Here is a 15,000-nt window from a genome sequence, read left to right on the forward strand (position 1 = left end):
TTATTGGCACCTTTTAGAAGTTGTTAGAAATAATTAAATTTCAAGCAGGTGATTCTCCTTTACTTTGGAATTGAACTCACCTGTGGTGAGTTGCAGGTGCCTGCAATATAAAAATCACTTGTTCAACCAGTTTGAATGGAGAAAAGGAGTCATTCTGGTGTTTTGTGTCAGTGTGTGTATCACAATGAGCAAGGAGAAAAGGAAGAAAACCAGAGAATTGTCTGAGGAAATCAGACACAAGATTGCAGCCAAGCATGGGCAATTTCATGTCGACAAGTCCATCTCCAGAGACCTTGATGTTCCTGCGTCCACCATACGCAATGTTATCAGCAAGTTTTAGGCCCATGGCACTGTAGCCAACCTCCCTGGGCGTGGCCGCAAGAGAAGACTTGATCGAAGATTGCAGTGAAGGATTGTTCGAATGGTGGAGAAAGCACCTCCATCAACTGCCAAACAGATTCAAGCTGACCTTCAGACACAAGGTATGATGGTTTCAACTCACACCATCCGTCGCCAACACAATGAAAGAGGGTTCTATGGTAGGAGACCCAGGAGGACCCCACTGTTGAGAGAGACATAAGAAAGCCTGACTGGCGTTTGATAAAACGCACCTGAACAAACCAAAATACTTCTGCGAGAATGTTCAGTGGACAGATGAGACCAAACTAGAGCTTTTTTAGGAAAGCACATCATCTCTTTGTTTACAGAAAATAAAATGAAGCTTTCAAAGAAAATAACACCTTCCCCACAGTCAAACATGGAGGAGGTTCAGTGATGTTTTAGGGTTGCTGTACTGCCTCTGACACTGGGTGCCTTTACATGAAATCAGGAGATTACCAAGGAGGCATTTTTGGAGCATAATGTTCAAACTAGTGTCAGAAAGCTGGGTCTCCGTCGAAGATCATGGGTCTTGCAGCAGGACAATGACCCTAAACACACTTCAAAAAGCACCCAGGAGTGGTTCAAGACAAAAGGCTGGACTGTTTTGAAGTGGCCAACAATGAGTCCAGATCTAAACCACATTGAACACCTGTGGGGAGATCTGAAAACAGCAGTTGAGAGAAGGCACCCTTCAAATCTTGGAGAACTGGAGCAGTTTGTACAAGAAGAGTGGGACAAACTACCAGTGGAGGTGTAGGAAGCTCATTCATGGCTATAGGAAGTGCTTGACTGCAGTTATTTTGTCCAATGGTTGTGATACCAAATATTAAGTCCAGGGTGTCAATTTTTTTCTCAATGCCATTTATTTTTATTTTCTGATTTAAAAGGATTTATGAAGCTCTGAATCAAAAACAAAGGTTCTGTAATATAAACAGTGAAATATAGAATTGTGGAGATCAAATACTTTTGTCAATTTCAACTTGGTTTTCGAGAAAATTGTGAGTTATTTGAAAAAAGTGCGAGGGTGCCAATATTTTTGGCCATGACAGTAAACCTTTCCCCCAACAAATATTTCCCCCTTTTGCTCTGATGAAGAGCTAAGCTCAAAATGTCAGCCCCATTTAATTTCCCACTTCACTGCACATACTTTTATCAACCTTTTATTTGGGCTGGCAGGAATGCCAAGAGGTGTGCACACTCACCTCTGAGCTGTCTCGCCTTTGTTCAAATCTCCATCCAGCTATAAGCTGTCATCGTGGTGTTTCTTAGGTCGAGGCAGCATTGTGTGTGCTGTCCCTTGGATAGAAGCTAAAATGGGCATCCTGCCTACCAGCATTAGTTTCTCCTCCTCCACTTCCCTTTATAAGGGGTGAGGTCCAATGGCACCAAGCTTCTGCCCTGCCTCAGCCATGATACTCCTCCACTTACTTCTGTCCTCAGCCAACTCTCTCCACTCTCCAACCACTCCCCACCTCGCTGATGTCCCTCCTCACACAATATTCCCATCTCAACTGTGGTTTACCTCTTTTTTCCTCCTGCCTTGCTCCCTCAACCCATCCACTCTCTTAGCCATTCTCTCTTTCCCCATCCACACCATGTGCCCAACCGACCTCAGCCGGCATTTCACCAATCTCCCTGTCAAGCTCATCTGCACACCAATCTTCTCCTTCAGTTAATCCATCCTCCTATCCACCCTCTTCACTCTTGCAATCCTCCTGACCCAGTTGTTCTCACAAACGTGGCCTCTGTTGTTGTCTCTCTGTCGGTGCCACAGTTTCCAGACCGTAAAGGTAGGCCGGCATTACACACAACATCAGAACCTTCCTTTTCAATTTCTTTGAAATCTTTGTCTGTCTTACTCCCTCCACGCATCCCCACCCACCTGAATCCTCATCCGCACCGCTACCTCGGACTTGCATCCCCGGTCACTCTTCCTCCCAGATACTCAAACCTAATTCCCTGTCTGATCTCCTTCCCTTCTAACCTGATGTTCATTTATTTTTTTCTGCTACCTGACCCACATCGTCTTGGTCTTCTCCATACTCATCTTCAGCCCATGTTTCTCATATGCCTCCTTCCACTCCCCCAGTACTTCTTGCATCTACCGCCTACTCTCCACCACAACTGCCAGATCATCCACATCCTCCCCAGAATACACCTCATGTTTACGTTCCTGCTTACCAGCTCCACCACCATGATAAAAATTAGCGGGCTGAGAGCACTTCCCCGTCTCAAACTGATGTTCACGCTGAACTCCTCAGACATACCAGGACCAACCAAAACTCTTCCCTTCATTCTCTTGTACATCCCTTCTGGCACTCCTATCCATCTCAGTGTCACCATCACCATTTTTCTCAGGACAGTGTTGTAGGCCTTCTCTAGGTCTACAAATCCCAATGCCATTTCACCTTGCACCTCCAATCTCTTCTCCACCAGCTATCTCAGCATGAACACCCCATCCATCATCCCCCTACCTTTTCTAAACCCCTGCTGCTCTTCTCTGATCTCCATCTCCACGCTCTTCCTTATCCTCCCACCAGAATCTTCTCCAGCACCTTCATGACATGACTTAGGAGCGTAATGCCCCTGTACTTCAACGGATCTTGAACATCGACCATCCCCTTCCATATCGGCACAATTAACCCTGTCCTCCACGCCACCGGAACTGAACCCTCTATCAGACATACATTCAACAGCCTCTTTGTCCACCTGACTCCAACTTCTCCCACTGTGATTATCTTCTCTGTACACGCCTCATCAATGCATGGCACTCTTCCCTTCTTCCTCCTCTTCAATGCCATATGCACTTGCAACTCCTCTTTCCCCTCTACATAACACGATAGCTCCAGCCTGCCGTTGCTTTCTCCCCCTGGTGCAACAGCTTCCAAAATATTCTTCCCACACCTTTAATACTGCCCCCCCCCCAATCTGTCACAAGCCTCCTGCTCCCATCCTTTATCACTGCCTTCACCCCTCACCCCCCCCTTTCATGTCATTACTATCCTCATCCCTGTCACGAGGCAGCTCATAAACCATACTCTTCCCTGTTGTATCTTCTTCCAACCTGTTGTACACCTCTTTCCCATATCATTCCTCACTTTATATTAGGTGTTGGAGGTTAAATATCCCACGGTGTCCTTCATGAAGCGTAGGCGAGCTATTGCCAGCACCATGGCCAAATTCCTGCTCTAAGCTACAGGAGGCACTGTATCGGCGACACAGCTGCACCCCCAGCAAATGATGCTCTCCACAGCCATGTATCGCAGATTAAAAAAATAACTACTTTTTATTATTGATTGGCAATAACATGCCTTTCTGAGACCTGCCAAGCCTGTGAGAGTGTTTCGCTCATTGTGAGGATCTTTATGGAAGGATCCATTAGTTTGTACAAACACTGTATAACTTGAAAATTGTTAAATGTATGTTGATGTGTATGTGCTTGACAATGAAAAACCCAATGGTCATCGACCAAGGAAAGCTTTTCCTCAAGTCAGCCACCACCCTCACACCCTCCCCTCCCTTCCTCCCCCCACCTGGTGGTACCACAGAGCAACAGTGCATTGTGGAAGTTGTTTCGGTGTCATTGATGTTATAATTAATAGGGGAATCCATAATTGACAAAGTAGTGCATTGATATGAATTTGCAATAGTGCTAAATACAAATATTAGGAAATGAAATTGAACATTTTTAACTGCAGGACGTTGATCAATCTTACCTGTTGATCTCTGAAAATGGAAATATTTTATCTCCATCACCTTGTATCCTTCACCGCTTTGTGAACAAATTGTCAGTCTTGCTCACCACCTCCTGTGTTCCGAACAGGCGATATCAAAGATTCGAGAGTTCGTGCTACAAAAGATCTATTCTTTTCGGAAGCCAATGACAAACTACCAGGTTGCACAAAATACCTTGCTCAAGTTCAGGTTGGATACCAGGGTTACTCTCCCTCATGTTCAGTTATTCACAAGTTTCAATGTCGTTGTTTGTTTATTTATTAATTCATGCACGCATGCATACCCAGCGCATGCTGTCCTAAATGGAAATTAATTCCGTTCTTGATGTAAACTTGTTTTTGTTTGAAGGTGGGCAGGGATGAAAATGACTGAGTGATGATGTTTATTGCCAGTAATTCTAGATTTGATGTTCCCTGATATGTTTTCCATTGAACTGTTTTCACAAACGAGATACATTTTCATGTGTTTACGTTTCCATCACACACAAAGGTTTTTCTTTGAGTTCCTACTGACGAACGAGAGGCAAGTGGCCAAGGAGGTTCGAGACGAGTACGTGGAAACGATGAGCAAAATTTATTGTAGCTACTTTAAGTCCTACACCATCCGCCTCATGAAACTTCAGGTGGTTGTGGTTCTTGTGAGCTAATGCCTGCCAGTGTGAGTGCTTGCGAGCACCTTGCAGCTTACAAAGTAAAAAAAAAAAAAGTGAAAATATTCTGCCTCTGTCTGTTGCAGTTTGAAGACGTTGCAAACAAGGATGATTTGATGGGAGTGGAAGATACAGCTAAAAAAGATATCCTTTGTGTTTTTCATGTGAAATGAGCAAATTTTTGAAATTACTAATGATTTGTTGTTGTTCTTGCATTTCATGGTCAAAAGCAAAATGAAAAATAAGAATATCTACTTTTACATTTTTCTTCTCTGACTCTACAAGAACATTGTTGAGGTTAATTTCATTTGACAAAGTGGATGATCACATGTTGATGATGATTGGACGTAAGCTGATACATCTGTCATTAAGGGGATCGGTCTTTGTACCTTGTTTATGTAATGCAGTGATGTTGGCAGATTGTCAAGCAAATGAGAGGGGATGTGCAAGAGCAGCAGAGCAAGATTTTAGGCCACGTGAGGTGATGCCATCCAGTCCAGTAGCAGAGTTAGAGTCTAGGGTTGAATGAACTTTCTCTACCTTTTCGGGTGAAAAAGACGGAGTTTAGAAAGAGTTGTGTGCAACTGGGTAGGATGCGTACAGCAAGTGAGGGGTTGGGGACTTTGGCATTCGGCCTTCTCGCGAGCAGAGATGGCCGTGGTGCCACTTGAAATGAGTGAAGGAAAGGAGGGAGCATCCTTCAGAGAACAAGGTGCCACCACGTGTTTAACACCAAATGGAAGGACTGACAGAGGAATGATAAATCTCAGAGGTAAACAGGATTTGACATAAATTGGTGAAAGAATGGTTCCATAGACCAGATTAATTGGGGATGAACGAATGCAGGTGATTTGTCAACCTGGGGTTGCACAGACAAATAAGGAAGTGGGTTGGATGATGAGCATATTTGACCAATCTGAGTTGGAGTGGAATGGATTATTGAAAGATCTGATGTTGCAAGACCAGAATAGATTTGGAATTTAAAAAAAAAAGGGATCACTGGACCTGTAGCTGATCTGGGCCCTGGCCTAATGTTGTAACCCAGATTTGGTAGCATTCTGTCTGGTGGGTGTGGAAAAGGAGATTTTTAAAGGAATTAATGTCATTTTCCCCAAAGTTGACCAAGTCGGCCATTTTGACACTTCCGGTCAGGTGATTTGCGTGACTTGCGCAATATAATTAACATCCCTACCCGAGCCTAATGTTGCAACCCAGATGTGGTAGCATTCTGACTGGTGGGTCTCGAGAAGAAGATTTTGGAAGGAATTTGCGTGACCGCCATTTTGACACATTTCCTGTCATGTGATCAGCATGGCCTCCACAATTTAACATCAGGATCCTGTCTTAATGTTGTAACCCAAATTTGGTAGCATTCTGACAAGTGTGTCTGAAGAAGATTTTCACCCAAATTGACTAAGTCGGCCATTTTGACCTATTTCAAGTCATGTGACCGGAACGGGCTTTGTGGTTCCTGTTGCCAGGCATGAGAGGAACGTTGCTGCCAAATTTCAGGCCGATCGGCCCAGCGGTTTGGCCAGAGGGGACGGATGGACGGACAGTGCACAATGATAATACCTTATGTGGAATGTAAATTGCAGATAAGCTAAGTATAACTACAAATGTGGATATATACAAGTGAATGCAATTAATTCTCCCCCTCCCCCCCCTTCTTCTTTTCCATTCACTTTGACCGTTGTAAAATCAAAAGGAAGACATCCTACCAATGCTTTCCTGCTTTAGTCTGTCGGGGCTGTCGTAAAATATAATTTTGCCTCTTGTTGTCTCGATTGGTTGAAATACAGCTGCATGGCAAACCAAAAACCTTAATTTTGTAATAGATTTTTACATTTGACCTCTGCCTAATCTTGAAAACGAATTTGATCGAAAATATTTCTCTTATTCCGTGTATGGGAGGTTTGAAACCACTTTTTTTTTCACAATTCCCCTCTATTGACTCAAATACAAGGGAATGACCTGCAAGGTAAAATGTGTTTTGTCGAGTTTCACCTTTGATCTCTCAAATTGTAATGGGGGCATAAATTATAGGAATAAAAAGTGGTTGGGGTATTACATGATAGTACCTCCCTGCCAAATTTGGGGCCTGGGTGTATTGGATCACAGTACCTCCATGCTTGTTTGGGGTCTGAGTGCTGTTGGGCCTAGGTTGTATACCTCCATGTGAAATTTGAAGAGGATTGGCTCAGAATTGAAGGAATGGTGATCGATTATAATTGTTCGAAAGAGAAGGAAAGAAAGAACCTTCTTAGGTGACATTGCTATCATGGAAGAGAATAGGAAAAACAATACAAGTCCCCACCCTGTAGGAGGGAAATGTAGTAAAAGTGGAGATTCACAATTTGCCGCCAGTGAGAGTTGGCCTTAATTGCCATACGCTTCTTCTCAATGCCATCGCTCAAGAACCGGAACACAATTTTCACTCTAGGGAACCGTGGTGCAGTCATCACTGCTGATCTTGAGGCGCCGATCATCGTGCCTCATGCTGCCCAAAAGAGTGACACAAAGGTGGGTTCCAGGGCTTCCTCCTCAAAACGTCATATGTAGCAGATTGTATAATTGTGTGTTCCTGTTGTGCACAACATGGCCATTGCTTTGATTGGGATGTATTAAAACTATTGACTGCTGTCATTTGTAATATTTTTTTCAGCACTCTTTCGAGAGCCTCTTCCGGAGCCAGCACTATGCCCTGGTGGATAACTGCTGCCGAGAGTTCCTCTTTCTGTGTGATTTCTTCATGGTCTCTGGGAACCCTGCTTTGGATCTTTTCAACTCGGTGCTGGGCAGATCTCTTAACATGTTTATTGTGAGCTTCTCTTCATATCTTCATTATCCTATCCTTCCTTCCTTTTGAAAAGATGCTTAACTAAACAAGTAGTGCTTTCGTCATTACTTTACACGACATCGTTGACTGTGGTAAATATGTTTTTTAGCTTATCTGGAATTGAAATAGCAGAAAAGGTTTTGTGATTGCGCTCTGTCCGTGCGTCTCCTATTTCGACTTCTCCGACCAAACCGCTGAGCTAATCTAGCTGAAATTTGGCAGCAATGTTCTGCTCCTGACTGGTAGGTAACAGGGCTTGTGCAGGTCACGTGACTTTAAGTAGGTCAAAATGGCTGACTTAGTAAATTTCTTCAAAAATCTTATTCTCCAGATTCACCAGTCAGTTTGCTATCAAATTTGGGTTACAATATTAGGCCATGGCCCAGATAAGCTGCAGGTCCAGTGGTTCTGTTTTTGTTTTTGGTTCTGTACAGAAGCATATGGAGACTTATGTGGCTGGTTGTTATGATAGCATTGCCATCTTCCTCTGCATTCACATCATCCTGCGCTTCCAGACCATCATGGCTCGGCGAAGTGTGCCAGCACTGGACAGGTACATAGGTCAGCAAGCTTGCGCTGCTAGCATTCAACAACCATCCAGGTGCTCTTGCATTTACAACTTTCTATGCTCTGCATTGTCCTCCAAAATGGTATTTTTTTTCAGATTTGTCTCTTGATTTTTGTTTGCATGTCATTGTGTCCAGCACCTAAATGTTCCTCCACATTTTCTCAATGCAGATACTGGGATCATTTGCTGCAGCTCCTCTGGCCACGATTTGCATACATACTGCAACTAAACATAGAGAGCATCCATACCACAGAGCCACAAAAACTGGGCTCCATCGACACACACCCACACTACGTACGTTACAAGAACACTGAAACTGATGCACTCGCTTGTTGTGCACACCGTTGGTCATGCAATGAAGAGGTAGAAATGTCGAGTTTTTGTTGTGGCAGATCAGGAAAGTATTTTGTAATGGCAGATATGTTACATTTATGATCAACAATAATTTGTCGAGATACACCCTGTCATCTGGACAAAACAAACAAAAAAAAACAAAAAAAAAACAAGCAGGGCCTTAATAGTGTGACAGCCTGGATGGTCTGAATTGGCCTAGCCCTTTGTCTGAATGACAGAATCATCATGAACGCCCCATCACACAATGATAACCAAGGAAGGTGTTTAGGTCAAAATTATGTTCTATCAACCATTCCTCCATGATGTCAGCCCAGGAGTGACAATTGGCATTACTTTGAGTAGAAACAGATGTGTTTTGAAATGGGATCCACTGTTGAACTTTCTTCGTGTAATTATATATATATATATATATATATATATATATATATATATATATATATATTACACACAAGACCCAACCACATCTTTCACCTGTGAATGGAGGGAAAAGCCAATCGGTTCTCACCTAATCGAATACGCCCAGGTGGCTAGGATTATATATATATATATATATATATATAATTAACCCCTCCCATGTTACTCCAGCCAAAGTAGCTGCATAAAGCAACCCACGAAAACTTGCACAAGGTAAGTGAAGCGCTGTTTCGAACCCTTCCCAGAGTTCCTCAACAATGATAAAGACGTTCACACATAGCACACACACGACAATCCCAATGCGAGGAACTCCCCTCAGCTACCAGACCGGTTTCATCACTTATTGGTGAATCATCAGCGATAGCGTAGACAGCAATGCATACCACTGAGGCTCTCAATCATGTACCACGTGCAAACGTCAAAAGTATTCAATATGTAAATAAAGAAAGACCGACCACATCTCTCACCTGTCTACGCTGTCGGTGATGATTCGCCAATAAGTGATGAAACCGGTCCGGTAGCTAAGGGGAGTGTATAGCATTGGGATTGTCGTGTGTGTGTGTGTGTGTGTGTGTGTGTGTGTGTGTGTGTGTGTGTGTGTGTGTGTGTGTGTGTATGTGTGTGTGTGCGCGCGCGCTGTGTGTGAACGTCTTTATCGTTGTTGAGGAACTCTGGGAAGGGTTCGAAACAGCGTTTAGCACTTACCTTGTGTAAGTCTTCTTGGGTTGCGTTATGCAGCTACTTTGGCTCGAGGAGCATGGGAGGGATCAATGGTATATGTATGTATATATATATATATATATATATATATATATATATATATATATATATATATATATATATATATATATATATATATATATATATATATATATATTTGGGCCACTGCAACACAGTTGTCGTCTATTATAATACATTGCATATTCCCACAGGCTTGCTGTGGTGAGTGCAGTAAAATTTTGTATTTACGAGGTATTTTTGTGCAGATTACAAGGAGGTATGCGGAGTTCTCATCTGCAATTGTAAGCATCAACCAGACTTTCCCGAAGGACCGAGTCCACAACCTGCTCGGACAGTTGCAGGTATTGATTGTTGCTCTAATTTACTTTTTTTTTCAGTTTTTATAATTCCTGCCATTGACACCCCTTTTGCTTCTCATATCCCATCCCAATACACGAGGTCATGTTGAAAAGTCATGCCTCCTATTTGCATTCTCCAAAACAGGTAAAGATATTCAAATGAGACAAAGCACATTCTGTACATAAGTTCTTCTCGCCACTGGATGCGAATTTTCATGATTCTGGTACGATGTTTCAGTGCTACGTAAAGTTGGTGACCCGAGTCGCAACATATTGTGAATTGACTCAAGACTTGTACAAATGGATTTCAAATTCAACTTGCGACTTGAGCTTAATGACTTGTTGACAATGGTCAAAAAATATTAATTGAAGAAACCTTTAATTGAAATAGGGTTTGGGTTTGTTTTCCGTCGTGGGCATGCACAGTTTGGTTATGACGTACACCGTGTACACGTGCATTGCAGCACTCATGGCCACCGGGTCGCATACTGTTCCTTATTTTCCACGTTCGGTCCAAGTGGGGTGACAAAGCCCAACATCATCAAGGTGCACTACCTTTTACATTGCACCAATTAGCCTTGTGTCTGGTGTTGGCTTCATGTTTAGGGTGGCGGGCATGGGATCCGAGGGTCCTGAGTTCAAATCCCACTCAGCCGTTGAATTACCAGGTGGAGTTGACTCAACCTGTCATCCTTCCGAGGTCAGCAAAATGAGTATCAGCTTGCTGGGATGATCGAGCCATTCGAATATCCTGTGTTGGGGTGGTGACCCATCCAGCAATTGTGCTCCATAGCCAAGGAGACTGCATTGGCAGCACCAACGCTCTGTACAGAGTATGGTCCCAATGGATTGGATTGGATAGTTAGCCTTGCTTTGAAGAGATTTTGATGACTGAATATGTTTAGTGTTAGTTTCTTAATGAACCAGAAGGGCACTCGGTAGAGCGTATACCTCCGCTACGCAATGCCTGATCCACGAGATCATGTCAGGCCCAATACATTTTTGAAATGCCATGCAATATATTGTTGCGAATTTGTTCCCGCCGGCGTGCTGACGGCCGTGTCACTCGAATCGCGACCACGTCGCCCACCGGACGGACAATTCTGTCGTGACCCTCTCGGAACAACGCCGGGAGCTAGTCATGGGTCGGGGTTTAACCCCACCACAACTGTGCCAATTGCCCCCATGGGGGGCTGGGATAGCGTAGTGGGCACAGGTGCGCCCGCATGATGCGGGGGCCGGGGCGCCGTTAGCCGCATGGGCAGTGTTGTGAGCACAGGTGACCCTCGGAAAGGGGCCCGGGAAGCCAGCCTGCCACGTGAGATTTTCAGGGGAGTCGCCAGGGAGGGCACTCCCCGGTGTTTAGGGAGCTGGTAGGCTCGGAGGCAGTGTAGTGCCCAGGGGTGTCATAGCTGGAGAATCGGCAGAGAGTCGTGCCTGCCAAGGGAGCCACACGTCCCAGCCATGAAACCGTGTGAGGGCACGGGAAGAAAATTGGGGGGCGAGGCCCGAAATTGTGAGGACACCAACACGGGCGACGGGAATCTGGGTTGTTAGAACCGATAGCTTAAACGAGAGGTGTTTTTTGAAAGCCCCGGGGTAGTTTAAAGGTTAATGGTTAGGGTAGATTAGGAAATGTACCCCCTCCGCACCATCCATCCCTTCGCTCTCGTTGTGGGCCGCTGGACCCACTTTGTGTTATAGATCGCTGAAGTCTGGGGAGGCCATCCTAAGGCTTGAATTGGACCTCGACGCATGACTCTAGCTCTCCCTCATTCCCCTCCGGGAAGGGAACGTAGGGGTTGGGAGTAGGCTAGTAGACGATAGGTTAGCCGAACAAGGACAGTAAAGGGGGTTAGGGGACGATTTATAGTGGGGAAGAGAGAAAAAAAGTTAATTGGGGCTAAATTGGTTTTTACAAATTAAGGGAGTGGGTATAGACAGTGACAGGCAAAGGCGATAGGTTGGGAGGGAGACCGTAGGGTAGGTCCGAGCCCGCCTTCTGAGTGGGCAGCACCACCGCACTCGCTCCACCAACCTCCACTGAAAGGCAAAGGCTGGCCAGCTTCATCTGCTGGTTGTGTTGCTTCAAGGCCTGTGCCGGCCAACTTCCTCGGCAGCTGTCGTTTTGCTGCGAGGCCTGGACCGGCTGGATCGTCTGCAGCTGCTGTGCTTCAAGGCCTGTGCCGGCCAGTTCGTCTGCCGGCTGTGTTTGCCTGCAACGGCCTGGTTCTGCAGGCTTTGTTTGCCTGCTGCCTTTGCCATGCCATGCCCACTGCCCCTGTTCACCAGCCCCGCTCAATTTTGCTTTGCCCCCCCATGTTCATTGCCATGTGCGCCAGGATCGTCGGCAAGCCGCAAGGACTGTCCTGTTGGCAGCTACAACACGGGCCTGCAGTGGCGGCACGTGCGCCGGTTCACCGTTGACTGTTGACTTCTTCTTTTTCCTGCAGAGTCCATTGATCCTGGGCCATGGTTTAGTGTAAAATTTGTAAGTTAAGATGTACTGTAAATATGAGTGCGCCACCGGCATGTCTGTCTAGCGCCGGCAATTTTATTTAAGTCGTTTGAGTGAGTGGGTTTGTTTAGTTAGTTACTCAGCCCTCAGGTTATTTATTTTGGGGACACGAATACCTTGAATGTCGCACTCAGGGATCCTAAGGTAAAACGTACTAGGGGAGAACTACACGTGATGGCACACGAAAATTTTACGACTCGGGACGAGTCTGTAAAAAGGGGAGGGGGTAGTGTTACGGCTGTGGAAATTCGCAAACCACCATTCAGGTCTCGTAGGTGAGATATCTCTTAAGTACATGTGTAGTTTGCCCAAATCCGTTGTCAAGAGGGAATTTATGTGATTCATTCGGGCTGCGATCCTTTGAGATAGCCGTTTTTCTTTTCTATTATTATTTTAAACGACAAACCTCCCTGTAAACAACAACCACCACCAACTTCGCCACAACGCCAACCGCGCTACAATTACCCTCACAACAACCACCACCATCTTCGCCACTACCCCCGCTGAGGAAAGCCATCCTCCACGATCCACACTACGACGGTTTCCACGTTGGAAACCGTCGAACACAAGGAGGGAAAGAAGAAGGCACAATGATGGCGCGTGGATTTTTCCCGCTTGTTTCTCCGAGGAGTGTGACCGAAGCGGGGTGGGGCAGCTGGCGCCCGATTGGTGGATGCGCGGTGTGACGCAGCCAGAGAGGAGGAACGCCCCTCTTCGAGACCTTTCTTGAAGCGCCTCAGAGGGCGTGGAGCAAAGAAGCGGGGTGGGGCAGCTGGCGCCCGATTGGTGGATGCGCGGTGTGACGCGGCCAGAGAGGAGGAACGCCCCTCTTCGAGACCTTTCTTGAAGCGCCTCGAAGGGGGGTGGAGCAAAGAACGGGGCGGAGTCCCGCGCTATAAAAAGGGGTGGATCTGCGAAGAGGGGGGTTGTTGTTGTTCCTGCCGAGCCTTTTGATCCTGTGAGCCTGTTCCTGCCGGCCTGTTGATCCCTGCGGAGCCCTTGATCCAGATGAGCCTTGGACCTTTTGGACAAACGACGGTGTGAAAAGAGAGAGAGTGAGAGAGTGAGAGAGAGAGTGCCCACTACGCTATCCCAGCCCTACCACGGCCGACTAGCCCAGTGCCTGGGGTACCCACTCAGCGATACTCACCTTTCGCAGCCACGCTCCCAGCCCGTCAACAGGGCTCCTGCACCCTCCAAACGGGTTTCGAGCCTACACTCCCACCAACAGCAAAACGACCTCCATTTTGTCAATTTAACTAACCCAGCTAACTCACTCTACACTGACGGGTCCCTTGGGCGGTAGTCACTCCTCGCCCCAATCCCTCATTGCACCATGCATTCCACATTCGCTCCATACACACAGACCCGCTGGCCTCACTCACTCAACATGTCTCCACACAACTCACCAACTCTTCAACACACACACAGCTGAACTCTGCCATCCTTCTGCTTACTACATCCCCTAACTAAATCGTGCTCCCATGTCGTCCCTTAAAATACAGCACGTTCCATTTAACCTACGTAGCTAAGCTACGTCCCCACTACACATTCACAATTTGTCACTGTCCTCAAAATCAAAAATCATTTTTCCAACCTCAATCTGACTACAATCCCTCGAACTAATCCATTCCACGGGCCCCATGAGGACTTACCCCTGCCCCATGGAGCCGGTCTAACTAAGCTAACCCTTCCTCCGAACTAGTGGTATCCTGTACCCAGGAAGGGGGTCTTCCACCCCTTGCCCAGAAATCCTGTTCACCCGAAAGCGAGGCTTTCTAAAAAAAAATTTCCCATCATGCAGCACCAGCGCAGCAACTCACAACCTGCACACCAGCACGGCAATTCACAGCCGCGCACCTTTAGCATGACGTCATGGCAGCTGTTCGCGTCCCTCGTCCCTCTTGGATGGTACCATCCGGCAGGGATTCACCCTCCTGCCGGATTCCAACCATACACGCAGCCATGGCGTCACCCGGCGCATAAAAAAACCACAAGCCCCACGTCTCGAGGGGTTCCACACATGTGCTCTGCCCGTTGGAGCTCAACACACACGCCCGCGTGGAGAACCCGTCCGGTCCAAATCCGTCTACCTGCCTAAACTTTGTCCGTCCGCGGGATCGGCAACATTTACCGCTGGCGTTTCCGGACCGGGTTTCACTCCCGCAAGCAAGCACGTGGCGGCCTCGTGCGTTGCACAGCATGGACCTCGCGCTCGCTGCTGGGTGAACCCGGCGCAGTCCCCGTTATAGCTACGGCCGCTATTCGGCCTTTGTCCCTCTGTCGTAGTCATCGTCTCCGTTCCACGCACATACTCCTGCGTGTTACGACGCTTACTCTCCATTCCATCACACTTACCCCGGGAGACGCGGCTGCATGTTCGCACATGCCCACCGTCATCTCCCTTTCGTACCGCTCGCTCACACACTCTGTCCCTCTCACACTCGGCCGTTCACTCACGCA

At 46.5% G+C, this 15,000-nt stretch overlaps 1 protein-coding gene across 1 annotated transcript in view; it reads left to right on the forward strand.

Moving 5' to 3' along the window:
• The window catches only part of VPS52 (VPS52 subunit of GARP complex), a 64,554-nt gene that overhangs the window by 34,597 nt on the left and 14,957 nt on the right, over positions 1-15,000 (forward strand). Inside the window, exons 12-20 of the mRNA XM_085855694.1 lie at positions 1,112-1,132; positions 4,205-4,305; positions 4,606-4,738; positions 4,852-4,909; positions 7,158-7,288; positions 7,431-7,586; positions 8,039-8,157; positions 8,343-8,466; positions 9,927-10,022. Of these exons, the coding sequence (XP_085711820.1) occupies positions 1,112-1,132; positions 4,205-4,305; positions 4,606-4,738; positions 4,852-4,909; positions 7,158-7,288; positions 7,431-7,586; positions 8,039-8,157; positions 8,343-8,466; positions 9,927-10,022 (939 nt within the window). The remainder of the gene's footprint in view (positions 1-1,111; positions 1,133-4,204; positions 4,306-4,605; positions 4,739-4,851; positions 4,910-7,157; positions 7,289-7,430; positions 7,587-8,038; positions 8,158-8,342; positions 8,467-9,926; positions 10,023-15,000) is intronic.

The sequence above is a fragment of the Eptatretus burgeri genome, chromosome 14 (genome assembly GCF_056783735.1).
Source record: "Eptatretus burgeri isolate ZD-2024b chromosome 14, Ebu_testis_v1, whole genome shotgun sequence".
In the NCBI taxonomy this organism is placed as follows: Eukaryota; Metazoa; Chordata; class Myxini; order Myxiniformes; family Myxinidae; genus Eptatretus; species Eptatretus burgeri.